At 36.0% G+C, this 20,633-nt stretch overlaps 1 protein-coding gene and 1 long non-coding RNA gene across 34 annotated transcripts in view; one reads left to right on the forward strand and one right to left on the reverse strand.

The window, feature by feature from the left end:
* Positions 1-20,633, forward strand: part of DLG2 (discs large MAGUK scaffold protein 2) — a 1,987,603-nt gene that overhangs the window by 1,272,944 nt on the left and 694,026 nt on the right. For all 29 annotated transcript variants that reach the window (XM_038568427.1, XM_038568453.1, XM_038568428.1 and 26 more), the window contains one exon: positions 3,138-3,191. In XM_038568427.1, the coding sequence (XP_038424355.1) occupies positions 3,138-3,191 (54 nt within the window). The remainder of the gene's footprint in view (positions 1-3,137; positions 3,192-20,633) is intronic.
* Positions 1-20,633, reverse strand: part of LOC102153013 — a 104,720-nt gene that overhangs the window by 58,073 nt on the left and 26,014 nt on the right. For 4 of the 5 annotated variants that reach the window (XR_005375588.1, XR_005375584.1, XR_005375585.1 and 1 more), the window contains exons 2-4: positions 8,247-8,328; positions 4,572-4,674; positions 2,841-2,872 (exon numbers count right to left, since the gene is read on the reverse strand). This is a non-coding gene — a long non-coding RNA (uncharacterized LOC102153013). The remainder of the gene's footprint in view (positions 1-2,840; positions 2,873-4,571; positions 4,675-8,246; positions 8,329-20,633) is intronic. The other variant, XR_005375587.1, reaches the window with a different exon arrangement.

Below are 20,633 nucleotides of genomic sequence, written 5' to 3' on the forward strand. Positions count from 1 at the left end.
ATTTTTATTCTCTGCTGATATGTGCCATTGAGTACCATAAAGATTCCAAGAATCTTCTGTGAAAACTGGGGAGGGCTGTGAGGGTCCTGGAGCAGAGAAATGGGAGATCTGATTTCAGAGAGCTGGATGTAGCAGTACAGTGGGATACAGAACAACCATGATATCTCCTTGGTAATCATGCCAGAGATTTGCCAATGTCAGATGTATGTGCTGTATGTGTGTATTCACACATTCCATACCTTCTGTTTGTTCATGCATTTTTAGTGACTTTAAATGATGCAGGCATTAATGAGGGCTTCTGGATTTTTTAGCACCACAAAGAAGCAATGAGTTCTCCAAATAACATAGAATGTACCTCACAACCTCTGTATCCTACAGTTATGAAATAAGCATATTTCATAAAAGCTGGATAGTTAAGCAATAGAGACTGGTTAATGAAAGAAAGTGTCAGCAGATATTGGAAAAGTAGTCACAGTCTTCTTGGTAACAGTAGATTTTGGAGTTATCCTAGAAATGCTCTCCCAAGCTTACAAAGAGGTATTACTTTCCTTTATACTCTCACCTATACTTTGTAGCTAGATTTTGTCAATAATTCCTAAGTATTTACTGAGCTCCTTTGGTGCACCCAAGAGCTATGAAGAATTCTAGGAAAATATACAATCCTTGTCATTTTTTAAACATAGAGTCTGATTAGAAGAACCAATCAATATGAAACAGAAAATAGTAACATAAATAGATGAAAGTGATAAATGGCATCATATAACAAGCAGCTTATGTACAAAATTTATTCCTAGAGCACATTAATGTAATCTATAAAAGGAAAAGCAAAAGTAAGATGGGTTGAATAAAATCAATGTATAGTTACTGATCAAACTGTACTAGATAATAGGGGAAAATACAACTATTGGGTGCGATACTTGGAAAGCTTTCAGTCTGGTCAAGAAGATGAGACACAAACATTTTGGATCATCCTGGGAACCAGTTAGAAAGCATAGAAGAAAAGAGTCAAAACTAAAAAACAGACTGGGACAATACCAATAAACAGTCAGGCATCACCAGATTCCTTCAGTGTCTGATATGCAAGACCTAAGGCGTCTTGCCTCCAGAGTGGTCTCTGGTTTGTCTGAGCCTCATATGCTGTCTAACTAGAGATCTTCAATAATTGCAGGACTCTTGCAATGAGACACCTGGCTACTGAGATCACAGAGCAGCTTATTGTGGAAAAAATGGGTTTTGAGGTCAGAAAGGCCAGTGTTAAATCTAAACTCTCATTTTCCCTGAGCTTCCATTTTCTCATCTATAATGTGGGCATAGTGAAAATAATGCTTCATCAATATGGTTTTATGGAAATTAGATGAGAATATATGTGTGTATTCTTATACATGGGCAAGCAATATGTATATAATAAGTAATATTTCACATGGTCTAATCTTTTCTTTAGTGCTCAGTTAACATCGCATTGAAATCCCGGGGGTATTAACAGTTCACAAACCATTCAGTAATATATTCTTAAAGTGGCCCATCCTTAGGGATACTAAGAATAATATTTAGCATTGATTCTGAAATCTAAGTTTACAAGGCATGTTCAAATATGTCACCTCATTTATTCTTCAAACATCTCTTTCTATTCCCATTCTACAGAGAAGGAAAATGAGGCAAAGGTGATTCATGTAATTGCCCTCTGATCACACCACTAGGAAGTTGCTCAGCCCCCAAAACATAAAGTCAGGACGTTACCAAACCAAAGTCGAACCCAGGTTTTCTGACATCAAACCTCATGTTCATTTCCCTACACCACATACCTCTATACAAGTACTGTGTGTGTGTGTGTGTGTATGTTTTGGGGTTTGTTTGTTTTTTTCTTTTTTTGGTGGGATCCGGTGGAAACTGTCTTTCTCCAAAGCCTCTATTCACCCTAAGGTATTTGCTTTTAGGAATTAACAAATAAACTGTGAACATCTAGCTGACCCACTATGTAGATATGAAGACCAGGATCATGCTCTTGATGCCGTGTGTTATGTTAAAACATGGAATTTTGTTTCGTAAAATCTGCTGGATTGCTGTTTGTTTTATAATTCGATTAGGATTCCATAGGCAGATTGACATTAAAAAGCTGTTAACTCTGTTGTTAACTCCAGAGGGCACAGCTAATGAAATGTCCCAAAAGTTGAGCACTTGCCAAAACCACTGTGTCTTATAGGACAGCTTTCGATTAATCATGATGAGAGTATTTCCCCTATCTAAATGAAATCTGCAATTTTGGGAAAGAGATGAAAGATCCTGCAGGGGATGAAGGAAAAGATGCTATGAAAATTCTAGAAACTAGAAAAAAAAAAAAAAAGAGATAGGTCTACTCAATATTCATGAAGTCAGATTGGTTGATGCAAATAGAGATTGCAATCTCTTATTTCTAATGACTTGGCTTCTAGCACTTCTATACCAGTTTTCCACAGTTTCCTACTTAACTTTAAAAGGAATGACTACAGTTTGTACATTTTTTTAAAAAAAGATAGTTTAGCATACCCAATATGATTTTATACCATCTTTTACAAATTTTTAATTTCCTATCTAAGGATTTCTAAGGTACGTGATGAGAAATGCATAAATCACAAAAGATAGGAAAAAGAATGCATAATAGGTAAGCACATATAAGATATCAATGAGCGAAACTTTCTATTTTCAACATATTCTCAAAAGGCAGTTTAAAGAGAAGGATTATCAATACTAGTTTAGGTTTAAGTTTGCTTCCATGAGAGAGAAAATAAATGGATTTTGTACAGCCATTTTATTAAGGAATTCTATACATTTTAACTGTCACCCAACTTATTAGAAATTCTTACCTCATACACACAGCTCAAATCCTCACCTCCTACTGTTGGGTAGAATTTAAGAGAAAATGAGTACAATTCAACTGCTTACTTCATTTCATTACGTAGTAAATGTAGCAAACATATTTGAAGGAGGTGGTTGCAGCGAGCTCCAAGATATTTCGTTTATCCCTCAAAATCCTGACACAGCGCCTTTACAGGTCCTCAAGAAATACCATTGAACCATTGAAATGTTAAATACATTTAACAGATCTTATCTCAGAATAGACTACTTGTTACTTATTTTTTTTTTCTGTTTCTCTTTTTTAGGCCAGCCCTGCTCCTATAATTGTCAACACAGATACTTTGGACACGATTCCTTATGTAAGTAGCATTTTTATTAAGACTTTCTTTAAAAATTATGTTAGAACTTAATCAGCTAAATTTAAAGTTCAATACATATTCAGTTTAACCCAATCCAGATAATCTTACGAAATATGTAAAATGAGTTTTGTGAGTTTTGTTTTGATATTTGCTAAATCTTGGCTTAGTCATGCAAATAGTTTCTCTTTCATCCATTGTTTTGTAAAGCCCAAGGGCACATCCTGAGAAAACAAACAAGCCGACTCTGTTCAAATAATGTTTCCTAAAAAGATATTGAAATTTCCTGAAAATATATTGAATTGCTTGTGGAAGAAATGGATAAACTTCTTTGGGTTTCTTATTAAGGAATATTCAAATCACTTTCACAAGTAAGCTATCAATAAACATTTGGTGGATTTTGCTGGACTTCTAACAAGAGTTATAACAGATTTTTATAAGGGGTAGTTTACTTATATATAATGAAATGTGTGGTTTTATGAAAGCCTAGAGCATGAGATAGATATCTAGGCTCAGGCAGCTCAGTAAAGCCTGGGATTCTGTACCTGAAATACAGCCACCCTTATGGTCAAAATTCTCGACAACAAAGTTCACCTGGGCAGGGGAGATTCGAGTGGCAATGGCCACAATGTCGATGGGTGGTTGACATTATGGAGGCCCAACAAGGCTCTATGAGTGGCCCTAGGTAAAGGATAGAAAATAGTGATTTGGGAAGATGGGACAGACACAGGTGTATGCAGATAGAATTTGAAGCAGGAGAACTGCAGGGATAATGAATAAGAACAAACAGATTCCTGGTCTTTGATTAAATGAATAAACTTGTGAATCACTTAAAAGAATACTGGCATAAAGTAAATGTTTGGTAAGTATCAGCTATTCTGAATCTTAGATACCTTAACTCAAATGCCTACAAGGACCTAGTAACTCACAGAAACAAATGGAACAGGAGTCATGGGGACAATAGGGAATAGAGAGCACATGGCCTACCAAAGGGGGCAGCTCCACTTGGCTCCAGTGGATTGCTACCAATGGGAAATTAGGGACCAAGTCCTGCCAGATCATCTAATTTTTCCAGAGAAATTGGAAATCTGAATTTTTATGTAAAAGTTTGGATTTTTTAAATATAGGCAACTGATTTTCCAGAGTTCATGCACCATATGCCAAACAATGTGTGTCCAGTCCAGAGGCTGTCTTTTGGGAGGCGTCTGCCTCAGAGGAACTGGAGATCCTGAGCAGATCCTCTAAGCTAGGACTCACCCACAGGGGAGCAGAATGCTAGAACTGGAATAGAAGGTTGGGTCTTGATTACAGGAACAAGTGACTAAAACTGGGACACAAGGTCAGGACAAGAATAACAGCAAGCTTGACTTGATGCTGACTCACCTGAACTACTGAGCTAGGTCTTCTTAAATCCTTCTGAACAAGTCGTTTAGGGTCAGACAAGAAATGGGGTTAAAAGCTCACTGGGAGAAATCAGTGGCCCCAGCTGTGAAAAGAAGAGGCCTCCATTAGAAAGAAGCAAAGCAATGCATTAAAGACACATAGCATCCACTATTCTGTCTCTCACTCTTCCTATCTTCATTTGTCAAGCATTATTATTATTGGGATTACTGTACACCTGAAACTAAGCACTTAACAAATATTAACTTAAGCCTTAGAACAACCCTATAAGATAGGTTCTATTAATTTCTCTATATTACAGATAAGAAAACTGAGTCATAAAGAATTAACCTTTTCAAGGTTGCACAGTTCGAAGGAGAGCCAAGAATGAATGTAGATAGCCTGGCTAAAGAGTTTGAGATCTTACTTCACTCCTATCAGGAAGCTGCTTATATTTCTTCCTTCCCTCCCTTGTTTTCGGCCTCTCAGCTTAGGGAAAATAAGTATGCTTTCTCCTCTGCTACATGTGACTTTGGGTGGAAGACAGCTTGTCATAGAAGCTCCAATACCTCTGGCGCAAGGAACCATGTATTCTAAGGAATTCTGTGTTTTCACTCTAGTAAATTTGTATTCTATATCCATTGGCAAAAGCAGATAGATGAGCAGTGCTTTGAAGTAGACATGGAACACAGAGTCTTGATTTTGTAAGTAGGACTGCTTTCTTGTGGTAGATCTGTATTATTTCAAAGCGTTCTGTTAGGATTCTCGTGCCTTAACTACCAGATGCCTTCATGTACAAATAATCTACCAATAGAATCTAAGGATTTTCTGCAGACATGCTTAATTGATAACCCAACTAAATAGCTAGTAAAATCAGCCACATATAAGTTAATAAAATCACTTTCTATTCCCTAAATATCAACTTTGTATGTGACTTTGAGTTCTTTTTTTTAATCTTCAATTTTTTTGTGCTTAATGAAAAACCTCTTTGAGCTTCCTTAAAAGTAGGATCTTTAGAGAAGTTTTCTGAGTAGCTTGGTATGGTAAAAATGTCCCAAAGTGTCTCATGGCAATGTTTTCTTCAGCAACTCATTTAATTTTTCTGGATCTAAATTAATCTTTAATACAGGAATTATAATACCTACCTCAGAGATGATTGTAGGGATGAAATGAAATTATGTATGTGAAATTATGCTTTGTTAACTTCTGGTTCATAGTGTTTATTTATAATTTTAACTAAATAATAAATACTTATGAAGTAACACATGCTAGACCCTGGAAAATGGTAAATATGACTGTATTACCCAAATATGAATACATCATCTATTGAAAATGGGAGAATTAGCATGTAGCCATTAATGTAGATATACTTTGAGTCTTGGCGTGGGCCCAACTCTCCTCTTTGTTTCTGACTTACTGGGTAACCTTGAACAAATCACTGTTCTGTTTGCAGTCTATTTTCTCATTCCTCAATGTTCTATACTTTGTTTTCCTCTTTTCTTTTTCATGTTCTAGTTGTTCGTATAATTTCAGGTCTATTTAATGAAAAACGATCTCAGAGCTCCCAGAGGATTTCACTCATATTGTATAAGAATATTTCTTTCTTTAAAAATATTACCTAAATGACAAATTTTTACATTATTATATTTATGACAAATAATTTCATTACAAGTAAATGTATTAATTTTGCTAATTAGCAAATTTGATTCTAGAAATATATTGTCCTCATGGAAACAATTCTTTTGCATGCATGCAAATAGCAATTGAATAACTAGAGGAAATCTGTGGCCAAAGGAAATTTTTAAGTGTTTAATAAACACATAAAAAATATTTAAAGAGATTTCTGCCCTTTTTATTTTAGGACAGTAAGTTAAGGGTTATTAGAGCTCGTAGAGGGTCTGCTGTTAACAAAGAGGGGGTCACTGAGGTTCTTATGTAAAAATGCTTCAAATAAATTCACTCTTGCATGATGTCATGATGTAATAAGGTTGAATAAGACCTTACATATGGTATAGTCCCACCTCTCCTGCAAAGCAGAAGTCCCTAAGTGAAGATTAAAATCATTCAAGAAAAAGCAAAGAAAGTAGAAGCAAATTATCATTTCAACACTCTGTAGTTTACATTTTTCACTCAGTATTCTTTTTATTCCCCATTGTATGTTAAATATTGTCTTATGACAGCTGCTGAAAATTCTGTGTTGTTAAAGAATTCAGACTGAATGGATCCTGCATATGATCTGTCCACATCCCTAAAGGCTTAGTGAAAAGGTAACACGTTACCCTCTTGGTACTCTGCAGTCAACTGATGTGGGAGCCTCTTCTAACATACTTCTAGCCTTCAGCAGACCTGTCAGAGTCCTATATTGAACTCCATCAAAAAAAAAAAAATTATCTCTACTCTAGAAAAATAAAATTAACCAGAGAGATTCTAGGATGCTTCCTCCCACCCTTACTTCTCTAGAGTGCATTTCATAGTGGTTATATTTTGATTTGTTTTCTGAAAATATGCTGTGGGAAGTGGTATACTCAAGAATCATGAGTTTAAACTCTTGTTAAGTAACTTAGGATCCATTGAATGCAAACCTCTCATTTTACAGATACAAATATTCTAGCCCAACTAGTAAATGGTAGAGCTCAATCTATCATTTACTTTTACTCCACATAACAGTTTTTGATGTGCAACCAAGGGACAGTGAGTATCTTCAAATGATGGGAAGTGAGATTATTAAGGATGTTTAAGGGATACTATTCAGAAACAAAAGAAACATCTAGCATGTATTGACAGTACAATGACCTTACTTTTCTTTGAGACACTTTGTTGTCTGAAACTTTGCTTCTAGAGAGAAAAATAACAATGGAGACAAGGAAATTTGTTCCAGAAATTCCAGGACTGAGTTGGAAAACCTCCCAAGAAAGTGAGGGAGTGAGAGAAATAGAACAGAGAAAAGAAAGAGGGGTTAGATTGTAAAAAAAAAAAAAAAAAAAAAAGAGAAGATCCTTAATAGTATCACCCACTGTATTTGACTTCCAAGAAGATTATTTATGTAAAAGTTATTTGAAAACAATCATAATATCAGTATTATCAGAGAGATTTTTATAGAGAACTTCAAATGTGAAAGGTCATTGGATATAGATGTAGCTATGTTTCTAGGACAGAAGACCAAAAAGTGGTCTCAAGGGAATAAAATGGCCTAAGAAAAGTTAACAGTATAGTAAAAGGTGTAAAGAAGAGTGGGGGATGAGAGAAAATAAAGGATGACGTGGGTTCAGGGATGGAGAGAAACAATCAAATTAGAAATGTGGTTCATTCAGGAGCCAAAGAATGGGCTTGAAACTAAGAGGTGTTGTTAACCAAGGTTTAAATGGCATTTCTGAATGATTCCAGCAGCAGGAAGCTCAGGGTAAAAGCTCTCTGAGGAGGAAGCTGCTGTATTGCAGAAGTGGGATGACCAAGCAGTTGGTCACAGAGCAGGGCAAGTTACACATTAATTCCTCTGAGTCACTTTGTACAATAACAGACCTTTTTGATTCAGGCTACTCTTACTCTTAATTGGATAGTTTTTCAGTATTACCCATGAAGAGAGAGGAAACAGAATTATGTTTGTTTGTTTGAAGCATCCTGGTAGTGATTAATAATGTTAAGATATTTTAGAAGACTTTGCTGATTTAATACACTTACCTTTCAGTAAACAGGTATATTTCTTTCTTGTGTTTTTCTTCCCCCATGAACACTGTTAAAACCATATTGTTGATGTTTTTATCTGTTGGAAATATAGTGTTATTCAAAACTAAAAAATCCTTACTACCAGAAAACAGTTTTAATTTTGGCTTAAACTGTGCCCATGAGGCAATGAGAATTTAGCAATAGAGGCAAAGCTATCAATATTTATTCTAAAGTCAACCCTGGCCAGTCTAAATCCATTTCTTAGCTGCCACAATCAGCGGATCCTCTGCTCTTCCACTTGTTACTTTGCTCTATAAAGGTAAAGATGGTGTATATTAGTGCTTTTCAAATATTAATGACCTGGAAATCGTAAAAAGCAGATTCTGATTCAGTAGGTCTGGGATGGGGCCTGAAAGTCTGCATTTCCCAGAAAGCTCCAAGTGAGGCTGATATTCAATTGTACACCACACTTTGAATAACAAGATTTTATGAGAAAGACTAGGATTTGGATTCAAGAGCAACTGGTTCCGAGCCCACCTCTGATAGTACTTGTGTGAGTTTTGGTTAAGTCAAATTATCTATCTAAACTTGCTTTAGTATTTGTAAATGGGAATGATAATATTTGCCCCACAGGAGTTGTTATGAGTATTCTTTCTAGTATATATAGAAGGTGTGTAATAAATGTTCATCACAAGATTGATGGGGATGGTGTGCCTTTAATAAAATGGAGCATTTCTGGGATTCAGTCTAGAACTACTGAGTCAAGAATGCAGATGCCATAACTAGTTCAGAGGTAGATCCAATACCAGTTATGCTGGTCCATTGGTCTATTTACATCTAGATCTTTGCTCCTTGAAATGGACTCTTTGACAAACAACATTGCTATTACTTGGGACCTTGTGAGCGTAGAATCTAAGGTTCTTTCAAGACCTACTAAATCAGAATCTGTGTCTTTAACAAGAACCCAGTAATCTGTATGCATATTAAAGTGTGAGAAGCATTGATCAATATGACAGAAATTTTTTTTTGCCTTGGATCCTCTGTCTTTGTTCTTTCACTACACCTTTTGGCCTGCCCTTGGGGTGCCTGCTCCTTTCACTCATCACCTTAAACATATGCATATCTGTATGAAAAAGGATGCATCCAATTCAGTTCAACAAATTGACAAACTTAATTACCAACTTCTATGTCATGCTTGCTTCTTTTTTTTTTTTTTTTTAAGATTTTATTTATTCATTCATGGGAGACACAGAGAGAGGCAGAGACACAGGCAGAGGGAGAAGCAGGCTCCATTAAGGAAGCCTGATGTGGGACACGATCCCAGGACTCTAGGGTCACGCCCTGGGCTGAAGGCAGGCGCTAAACCACTGAGCCACCCAGGGATCCCCTGTCATGCTTGCTTCTAAATCTGTGTTCTCCAAGACAGTAGCTACAAGTCTCATGTAATTATTTAAATTTAATTAAAATAATATAAAATCAAAATCAGTTTCTAATTTGTACTAGCTATATTTTAAATGTTCAGTAGCCAGCATAGCTAGTTATAGAATCCATCATTCCAGAGAGTTCTATGAGACAAAGCTGATTTAGATAATTAATAATAATAATAATAATAATAATAATAATAATAATAAAGAAAACAGAAGGGGGGGAAGCTAATGTTTATCAAGGAACCAGTATTTTTAGGTGCTTTATATTTATTACCTAATTAATCATCAAAATTATCCTCTCTGCTTTTGTGAGTTGGTTTCATTTTATCCTTTTTAGAGTTAAGTATTTTCAAATTATCTAAATAGTTGTAACTCTCCTAGGGAGTTGTGGGGTATGTTCATGTGAAAGACATGGTCCCTATCCTCATGGCTCTTAAAAGCTTATTAACTTTCAAGACTCTCATACATGATACACATGGAAGTTAATGTAAGCAATTGCTGAAAGCTTTTTTAATGGTTCAGTGATTCATCATTTTTTTTTTTTTTGTGAAATTATAAAACTAATTTTGGCTGGCTTTAAGTCTAAATAGACTTAAATGAATATTTTTAAATCACAAAATAAATAGAAAACCTGACCTATTTACCCATTCACAATCTACTTTTATCTTTTTCCCCTGGAGTGCTCTTAGAGAAGGCAGTTTGCGGGCTACTCTACTAGTAATTCCTCTTCCATTGGGAAATCCCTACACAGTCTAGGTCGGGGAGGTGGCAATGAGAAAATATAACAATTGTCCAGGTGGACTATGTGACTGATGGGTAAGAGTTACCACACATGCCCTTCTTTCTGGTAATGGTTCCTCTGAAGGTACATGCCCCTTATACCCAGGCAAAAGAGCCACTTTTGTTCCAAGGAACTCAACCTGGCAGAGCAGGTCTAAGAACAAGGGAAAATAATTCTGAGATGTCTTTGTATAATTTCTCTACAGAACTGCAAATTAAGGGCAGCCTTGGTGGCTCAGCAATTTAGCACCGACTTCAGCCCAGAGCGTGATCCTGGAGAACTGGGATCGAGTCCCACGTCAGGCTCCCTGCTTGGAGCCTGCTTCTCCCTCTGCCTGTGTCTCTGCCTCTCTCTCTCTCTCAATCTGTGTTTCTAATAAATATATTAAATCTTAAAAAAAAAAAAAAAAAAAAGAACTGCTACTTAAGATGTGGTCTGTAAACTGGTAACATCAGATCTTATCCGGCAGGTTATTACAGAATTTCCCACTCTACCCCAGATCAACAGAATCAGAATCTTAGAGTATGGGCAAGGAATATGTGTTTTTACAAGCATCCCAGGTGAATCTTATGCATACTGAAGTTTGGGAGCTTGGGAGCTACTAGTGAGGATCCCAGGAAGCTTTTGAATACTGGACTGAAGTGGAAGTGAAGGATGGGAGAGGAAATACCACATAGAGGAAAGACAAAACTATAAGGATTCACAAAAGTACAATGGTAGCACATTTAATATTAACCTGAGCCAGCATTTAATCTTTGTGGTGGTAGTGGTGGTGTTAAATCACTTGGGATGCTTTTTAAAAACATTGACAAAAAAATAAATAAATAAATAAAAATAAAAATAAATAAAAAATTAAAAAATAAAAACATTGACTTTCATAGTCTAATGGAGCCTAGTGGACAATACTTAGTTCTGGCACATGCTATTAAAATACTCCTTGAAAAACAAACAAACAAACAAACAAACAAACAAACAAAAAAACAAAAAAACAACACTCCTTGCCTTTCTCTGCCTGACTCACTCCTATGCATCCTAAGGGATTCAGCTTAAATAATGCTTCTTCTGGGAAGCTGAGGTTAGGCATGGTGTTCCTGTTGTGTGCTTCCAGTTCAGATTCTTTCTTTTCAAAGAAGTTGTCACATTGCAGTGTAACTATTTAATGCCCAGTGTTTCTTCCTAAGGTGTAAACTCCATAAGCACAAGAAAAAAGGCTCCACTTTTACCACTTTCTTATCTCTATAACCTGGCATATTTTTTGCTAGGTTGGTTGGCTGGCTGAATGAATAAATGAATGAAGATGTGAAGAAACTGCTTTAGGAGAACATGGTATAAAGCACCATTGTACTTGAGGAAGTCAAAGAAAGGTAGAATTTTAGCTGGCTTTTAAAAATTAAGTAACATGTTTTTAGGCAGGGTAGGGAAAAGGCATTCTAGGAAGAAGGACCTATATGTGCAATGGTCAGAGAACAGAAACTCATTTATATGGAATTCTGTGAGGCTGAAGTATAGAGCAGTCACAGAACATGAGATTGGGAAGGTAGGGTTTAATTTGATTGTGAAGGTCTTATTTGCTTGATATGCGATTTGGACTTTATCCTGTAGGCATTGCCAGTGGTATCATCTTCTCATGTATTTGGGAATTTATAGACTTTTTTTTTTTTTTTTTTTTTTTTTTTTTACCGCTATACCTCTAGGACCTGGTTTGTGTCTGTCCATGTGGTAGATACCCTGAAATATATGTTGAATGAATAAAGCCAAGAAACAATAGTGATCAATTAATGCAATGAACCACTAAGCTTTTCTTGAGTTTTTTCTATATCTCTTTATCTCTTTGCCTGTGTTTACTTTGTTAATCAGCTCAGAGTATCTTTTCCTCCACACCCATTTTTTAATATCTCATTAAACTGCTTCCTCCAGCAGGAAGCCCTAGTTAATTCCTCTAGACAAAAATTAATGTCTCATTCTTCCTTGATTCCATAGTATTTAACTCACAGGGGATTGCCTGCTTTAGTGAAAAGAGGGTAGACTCTGGGTTTGTTTGTTTTTTATTCTAACATATACTAGCTGGGTAACCTTGGAAAACTAACTTCTCTGACTCTCTTCCCCTATCTGTAAGTAGAGAGAGTATTAACTATCTTTCATGGTGCATTATTTAGCATATATTTTCAGTTACATTTAACAGAGAGCAAAATAACAGTGCTTTTGCGAGATAGGAATGTATTTCACATATAACAGTCTATAAGTGGGTGGTTCAGAACTGGAATGTCTGTTCTGCTCTCCAAGTCTTAAAGAGATGGGACCCAAAAACCTTATCTTTTGCTCTACCACCCTTGGATATTGTCTTTGGGTACACAGTCACGTAATGACATGTCAAGGAACACGTTGAAAGAAGTACAGAGAGATGGGCATGGTTTCTCCCTTTAAAACATGATTTCCCTTTATATCCTAAGAGTTAGAACTTAGATACAAAGCCATACTTAGCTGCAACGGTAGATGGTTACATATTATATTTATTATATGTAATTCCACTATTGAGAATTTACCAAATGAAATAAAAACACTCATTCAAAAAGATATGCACACCCCTAAGTTTCTTACAGCATTATTTACCATAGCCAAGATATGAAAACTACACCTAAGTGTCCATTGATAGATAAATGGGTAAAGACATGGTACACATAAACACATACACACACATACACACGCACACACATACACATTTGTAGCAACATGAATGGACTTAGAGGATATTATGCTAAATAAAGTAAGACAGAGAAAGACAAATACTATATGATTTCACTTATATGTAGAATCTAATTTTTTTTAAAAAAGCAACCACTAAAAAAACAAAAACAAAATAGACTCACAAAAAGAACAAACTGGTGGTTATGAGAGGGACAGCGGGGGAAGGAACACTTATCATGGTGAGTATTGAGTAATGTATAGAATAGCTGAATCATTATCTTGTACACCTGAAATTAATATAGCATTGCATGTCAACTATACTTCAATAATAAATATTTTTTAAAAGCCTTACAAAAGAAAAGATGATCCCTGTGCTATCTTGTTTTACATGTAGATCACGGTGATCCAGTTATTTGCCTCCCTATGTAGTCTTTCTTTTCCTGCAAAGACTAAATTCTCATGGATCATTCTAATCCTGTTGCTTACCTTGTACCAAATATTGTAGTATTCTAATGAGTTGGAGAGCCCATTAAATTTGTTAGTATTTTTGCTTTAAAAAATATTTGTTCTTTTTCACATTTTTTGAAAGAAAATGCAGGCAGCATATATCATAAAGCAGATCATGGTTAGTTGGGTGAGATCAAATAGAAGAAAAAAAGAGTATAATAATAAAGAGTAATGACTTAAAAGACATGATCTTCCCTTGATTTTAAGAGTATTATTGAAATGAAGCTTAAAGAAAATCCTATTTCAAACTTTAAAAAAAGCAGAAATACCAAAACTTTTCTACACTGATATTTTTCAGGTACAAATTCTTGAGAGGTAACTATAGCTACTTATTCTCTGAGCAGCTGGACAGATACCTTGTCTCTTATGACTATTCCAATATAAATCCTTCCTTTGGTGCCCACACATCACTATTTGAAGACATTCAAAGCCTCTTTCCATTGCTATTCATCCTTTTTTAGTTCATTGTCAAGATATAGACTTTTTAGAAAAAAAAAACTGTCTTTCTCTTTGTGGCTAATTATCTTTCTTTCTGAAAAGTCTGTGATATTGACTGTAGGGATTGGTTTTATTGTCTGGCAGGTATAAATTTATATCCTTCTTGGTCCACCTACTAGTCCTGTGACACTGGGCAAATTACCACGGGTTCAATGGCTCAGTTTCCTCACATATAAAATAAGACAACATCATTTACCTCTTGGATTTATGCATTAAATGAATTATTGAAGATGAAGCACTTAATAGAGAACCTAGCAGATAGCAATCAATTACCTCTGATCTCTGATTTTTTGTGGAAGAAATTGGTCTTTAAAAATAATCACATTTGGAGAAAAAAATTCTTGATGACTTGTCTTCAAAACACCAAAGTGATTCAGTCTCCCTTGTCCAAACAACAGGGTCTAAGACAAAGAGTCATTGTTTCACATCAATTCATACTGGGAGCTCTCTACCATGTGGCTTTCAATAGTTGACTTCCCCTAGTGTTTTCTCTTTTCTAAGCGTATCATATCTCAGACCTAAGATGTTTTCCTTCACTTACAAGTTCTAAGTTTGTTTGAATATTTGAATAGCAAAATGAACCTTTATGAGCTTTTCCTATAGTGAAAAAGCATAGCTGCTGCTTCACAAACAGCTTTTTAATAAAAATATATTTTGATTATCCTGATTTCTACCAAGTGCTCCAAATGATGTTTTGCCCAGAGGTATATTATTTTGAAAATTCAGGAGTATGAAACTCAGAGAATAGTTATCTAATGAGAGTCATATGAGGGAAAAATAGTCATGAAATAACAAAGCCAGATAGGTCAAACAGCATTCTGAAAGCCAACAATAGCCCTTCATAATCAGTACCTCTTTAAAAATAATCTCAGGAAATCTTTATTCATTTTTTAACATGTTGCTAATAGTTTTCCTGGTACCCTGAAGCAGTAGTTCTCAACCTCAGCTGTATATTTCTTTTCTTGGTGTACTTAAAAAATACTGATGCCTGGATTCCAGGAACAGAGATTTCTTCTTAGTAGACCTGACTGTAGCCTGGGCTTATACATTGGGTATTTAAAACCTCCCCAGGTGATTCTTTTGTGCATCTAAGATTAATACCACTGATTTAGAGCTATAAAATGGAGTTTAATCTATCTGAGCTGAAATTATAAAGTTAGACACCAGCATTTACATGCCTATTATTTTGAGGGGGGCAGGGAGCAGTAACCATAGTGTGGACTCTGTCATAAATCATCAAGAATATTAAAGTATGGGGCAGCCCGGGTGGCTCAGCGGTTTAGCGCAGCCTTCAGCCCAGAGCCTGATCCTGGAGACCCAGGATCGAGTCCCATGTCAGGCTCCCTGCATGGAGCCTGCTTCTCCCTCTGCCTGTGTCTCTGCCTCTCCCTCTCTGTGCCTCTCATGAATAAATAAATAAAAAATCTTTAAAAAAAAGAGAATATTAAAGTATGTAATCTTTCTAATCCATTGTTAGTCTAAAAAGACCTTCCAAGGCAAGTGGTTGGTTTAGTGGACTCATTATAGGTAATAAACTGAGCTTTCCTTCTGTTAACTTGGAAACAGCCACAGCCACTGCTTAACAAAGCTGTCTATGCAAGGCACATGCCCCCAGGTTCAGACATGATCAAGTTAATGAAACACCCCTCCAAGGATAGTTCTGCTGACACATGTCACCATTTATGAGCTGTAATTGGGTTAATTAAAAAAAAAAAAAAGAAAAGAGGCATGGTTTATGCTTCATCAGTTTGCCTGTGGCCCCCAACAAAACTGGGAAAAGAAATTTGCAGGCCAGACTACTGCTGAAAGCTGGTCTGAGGTTGACCTTTAGGTAGGTCATTGTAGTAACCTAAGGCTCAATGTAATTAGAAACAAATATCTAGCTCCATTCAGGTCCTTCAGAAGCTTTCCCTGACAACTCATCTCACTGAGTTTTCTCCTTCTCTGAATGCCTATAGCTCCTACCTCAAGAAGTACACAGTCAAAAGTATACTTAATGCCAGCTTATGTGATGGCAATTTGGTTTAATAAATGTCTGCTTTCATGACAAGATGACCTGGCTTCTTCAAAATGAAGCACTATGTTGACATGGCCGAGAGCATTGGCTTGGTGTCCAACAAAAGTGGCTCTTGAATTAATATCAGCACTGCCACTTCACTAGCTGCATGAACTTAAAGTTATTTAAACTCTGAGCTTTAATTTCTTATTTGGTAAAATGAGGAAAACTGGAAATATTGATAAGAGAATGATCTGAATATTTTCATACATGGTTTAGTAAGTGGTAAGAATAATAGTGGTTAATAATTGTTGAATTATAGCTAGACACTATTAACAATTTTTTACATACATTAATTTATGCAGTCCTCACAATAACCCTGAGAAATATATTGTTATCTCAACTTTGCAGGTGGGGAATCTTAGGCAAATAAGAGATTTTTAACTTGTCCAAGGTTACACCGCATGTGGTGAGGGACATTAGTAAGAACAGCGTTATGCTACCATGCCCCTCAGTAGTTGTAATAAAATTTAATTTGCTGAGTTACTCACTTAAAAGACTGAAGAAGACACTCAAAGGGAACTAAGGTCACACACAGTATGGTTATATACATCATTAACAAAAGATCATAGAGCTACAGAAAGGGGAAAATTTTTTCCAGGATGTGGTAAACGGGAAATTTGCAAGTATACAAAACATACTTTTAAGGTTAAAATTCGAGCTGGGAAGAGATCTTAGAAGTAGCATTAGTGATGTCATTGTGTGTAATAAATAATAAGTAAGAATAGGGAATGAATGCTTTGGGACAGAGTGGATGAAAGTGAGGAACAACATGCTTTCATATGTGTTGTTTCATTTAATTCTCAACATATTCATGGATAAAGCAGTCCTTTTTAAAGCTAAGGAAACTGAAAGATGCTTTGACGTCATAAAATTCATGAAGAGCATGTCATTAGTAAATGCCAAACTGGACCTAACTCAGGTTTTCTGACCCCTCCCAACTAACCAGCTGTATCATTCATTTACATCTCTTTATGGGCATTGCTAGAGCTTAGGGTCTTTGTCATCTGTTGCTGAGGGGCCTCTCACGTGATGGCTTTGGTCCCTTCAATATATATATATATATATATATATATATATATATATATATTTTTTTTTTTTTTTTAATACAATCTCTGAGTTCTATACTGGTATTAGGTACTGTGATGCATTCATATAACACAAGTTTTCGAATGCCCACTGTGTGTCAGACACACTTTTTTTTAACTAATGAGAGCAAAACAAAATGTCCACTCTCGTGGAGCTTACATTCTAGTAAAGGTACACAATAAATAAAAAAGAAGCTATGAAGTAATAAGTGCCCTGAAGAAAACACAGCACAGTGTCGTGATACTGGTATTGGTAGCAGGGAGGTCAGTGGCTTCCTTAGAAAAGAATTTAGAGAAAGCTTCTTGGAGGAAGTGATGTGTAAGCTGCAACTGAATAGGAGAAAGAGACAGACGTGCAGAAATCAGTGTTGCTGGGTTTTTTCATTTGTTTTTCCCCTCCCTATTTCACAAAACCTGACTCCTATTTGCATTTTTTTAAATTTATCTTTGTTTCTCCTTCATTCCTTGTCTTGGTGAATAACATCACCATTAACTAAACTGCCCAAGCCAGACTACATTTCTACTAGTCATCCTGACTTCCTCTGCTTCATATCCCTGCATTTATGTGGTTACTAATTCTTTTTTAATTTATTCATGAGAGACACAGAGAAAGGCAGAGACATAGGCAGAGGGGGAAGCAGGCTCCCTATGGGGAACCCAATGTGGGACTTGATCCCAGGATCATGACCTGAGCCAAAGGCAGATGCTCAACCACTGAGCCACCCAGGCACCCTTGTGGTTACTCATTATTACATAGTATGTTTGCTAAATATCTCTCCTTTCTGTCCCATGTCCTCATTGTCAAGGCTCTTAGGCCCAGCCTCCTATCTCTCCAGGATTTCTGCAGTTGCCTCTGAACCAGCACCTCTGTTTCTTGCTTGTCCTTCTTTGAGTTCCCATAGCCCTCTGAGTTACTCTAAAAACCAGTTATGGTTCTGTCATTTCACTATTTAAGATCTTTAATGGCCCTGAAATTGCCTCACAAAATCTAAACTGTGTAGTGTGATATTGCAGGCTTTTTACTGGTTCCTTGTCATCCTTTTCCCCCTGACTCTTCCCCAACACTTTCCTGCAATATACCCTGTGTTCTCACTACACAGAAGAGTTCCCAGTTTCCTAAAAATACTGTATTCTGGGTGATTTTTATGCACAGGTTTATTTTTATTTGATGCCTCCTCTCCTTATGATCTCCTTCCTTTTGTTCAGTAACTACTTTGAATGTCACATCCTTCTTGAAGCCCTTCCATATTTCTGTACTTGTAACACTGAAAATTAATATAAGTGGCATACAAATCCCAAAATAGGAGCAGCAAAATCAGTGGGGAAATAGTGTTCTTCCTTCACATAAGTGAAGTTGAAAGCTAGGCATGGTGCTCTATAGTTTAAGAAATCTAAAGTCATTCTGTCTTAACTCTTCTAACACTGTAGCACAATAACCCATTTCTCAGTTACTTCACGGTTCAAATGGGGCTATATAGCTTCAACCATTGTATCACATTTCCTGCAGCAGGAAGGGACATGAAGAAGAGTGTGTTGCCTTTTTTAAGGACACTTCCAGAAATTATACACAAGAATCAACTCCTTCATTGATCAAAAATGGTCATGTGGCTACACCTAGCTGAGTGGTTAGGGTATTTAACTTTTTCACAGGGTGACAATTTCTAAGGAGAAGAGGAGAGTAGAAATTTAGAGGCAATTAACAGTCTCTGCTATAGTCACTCTCTGTATAGCATTATTAGTATTCCTTATGAAAAGATTTATTCTTTTAGTATTTTGTCTTTCAAGTTCTCATCCTTCTATCCTAACTCATACCTGCTACAGAATAGAAAACACCTATGTTGCCTTCTAGGATCTGGACCTTGCCTTTGTCTCTACCATTAATTTCCAGGACCATTAATCTCCTCATTACCTATTCTATTGAAGGTTTCTAATTTTTCTGACTATTTCACACTTTTGAGAAGGTGCATGAATTTTTCCTTTAATTGGAATGCTCTATTTCAGTCCTACTTCTAATGTATAAGCGCTCTCCTTATGCATCCCCTACCCATTTGGAATTGATCTTGCATTGAATTCTTTGCTCCCATATCTGTTCCCAACTAGACCACAGCTCCTTAAACATACAGACTATGTCTTCTTCATTGCTAAATTTCCAGTACCTAGAAAATGACCAGAAAAAAAAAATCACAGATTCTTAATGTAATCACAGATTCTTAATGTATTCTTGAGTAAATGAATGGAATGTACAACTGAGGTGCATATTCAGGCATTTATTTCATATTTCTACAAACATTTCTTTATTAATAGATATCAAGCAGCAAGCTGGATGCGGAGACATAACACAAAATAAGATAAACATTGTCCCTCCCTCATGGAGTTTAAACTCATGATGAGGGAGACAGATAATAAACAAATAGAATAATTTTAGTTGTGAAGGAGATTAATACAAAGGGGTAAGAAAACCAACTATCTGTAATACTGTGAGGCTACTAGCAGGATACATTTGAGTTACTTATAAACATATTTAGATATTATTTTGTTGTATTCCTCATGAAAAAAATATATGAAAAATTTCTTGCTATATCATGACAAGTTCATGCTCTGAATATAGCTACCACCAAAAGAATTGTTAATTAGCTGCTTTTTTTTTTTAAGTTCAATGACTTGAAAAATTACAACATGCCAAGCTTTGGATGTAGATGGAGATTAATGTGATTGTTGACATTAATGGCTTGAAATAAATTATGGTGGTGAATTAAACTCAATTAAAATTTGTAGAATGTTCATCTCTGTTGACTGGCTAAATGTTTATAATGAGAAACCTTTAGTTATTCATAAAATATTATAATGAATACTTGCTCAGTACTGGGTAACATTTAAAATTTTTTATATGCATTAATCAATTTAGTCCTCACATCAACCATTTTAGTTTGATACTAATCTTATTCTTACTTACACATTAAAAAAAAATCACACACAGAAAGAAAGGTTAATTTATGTGGCCACAATCATGTAGCTTCTAACAGAAAAAGGCAGCACTAAAACCCAAGCAGGATCTATGCCTAAACCCTTGCTACTCAAAAGGGTAGAACTCAGCAGAATCAGCATCACTGGGCAGCTTGATAAAAATATAGACTCTCAAGCCCACCCTAGACCTACCAAATGTGAATCTGCATTTTAGCAAGAGCCTCAGATTCAGATGCATATCAGAATGAGAAGGACTGCCCTAAACCACTGCCCTAAACTACTCTGTATCTCCTTACAGGATCTTTCCATAGGGGTAACTTTCAAATGTCCAATGTTTACTTAGTTCCCTTTATCACTGGGCCAGACACTTGTGTCTTTCTGTAGCCTCAGCAAAGT

Source organism: Canis lupus, chromosome 21, assembly GCF_011100685.1.
Source record: "Canis lupus familiaris isolate Mischka breed German Shepherd chromosome 21, alternate assembly UU_Cfam_GSD_1.0, whole genome shotgun sequence".
Classification (NCBI taxonomy): Eukaryota; Metazoa; Chordata; class Mammalia; order Carnivora; family Canidae; genus Canis; species Canis lupus.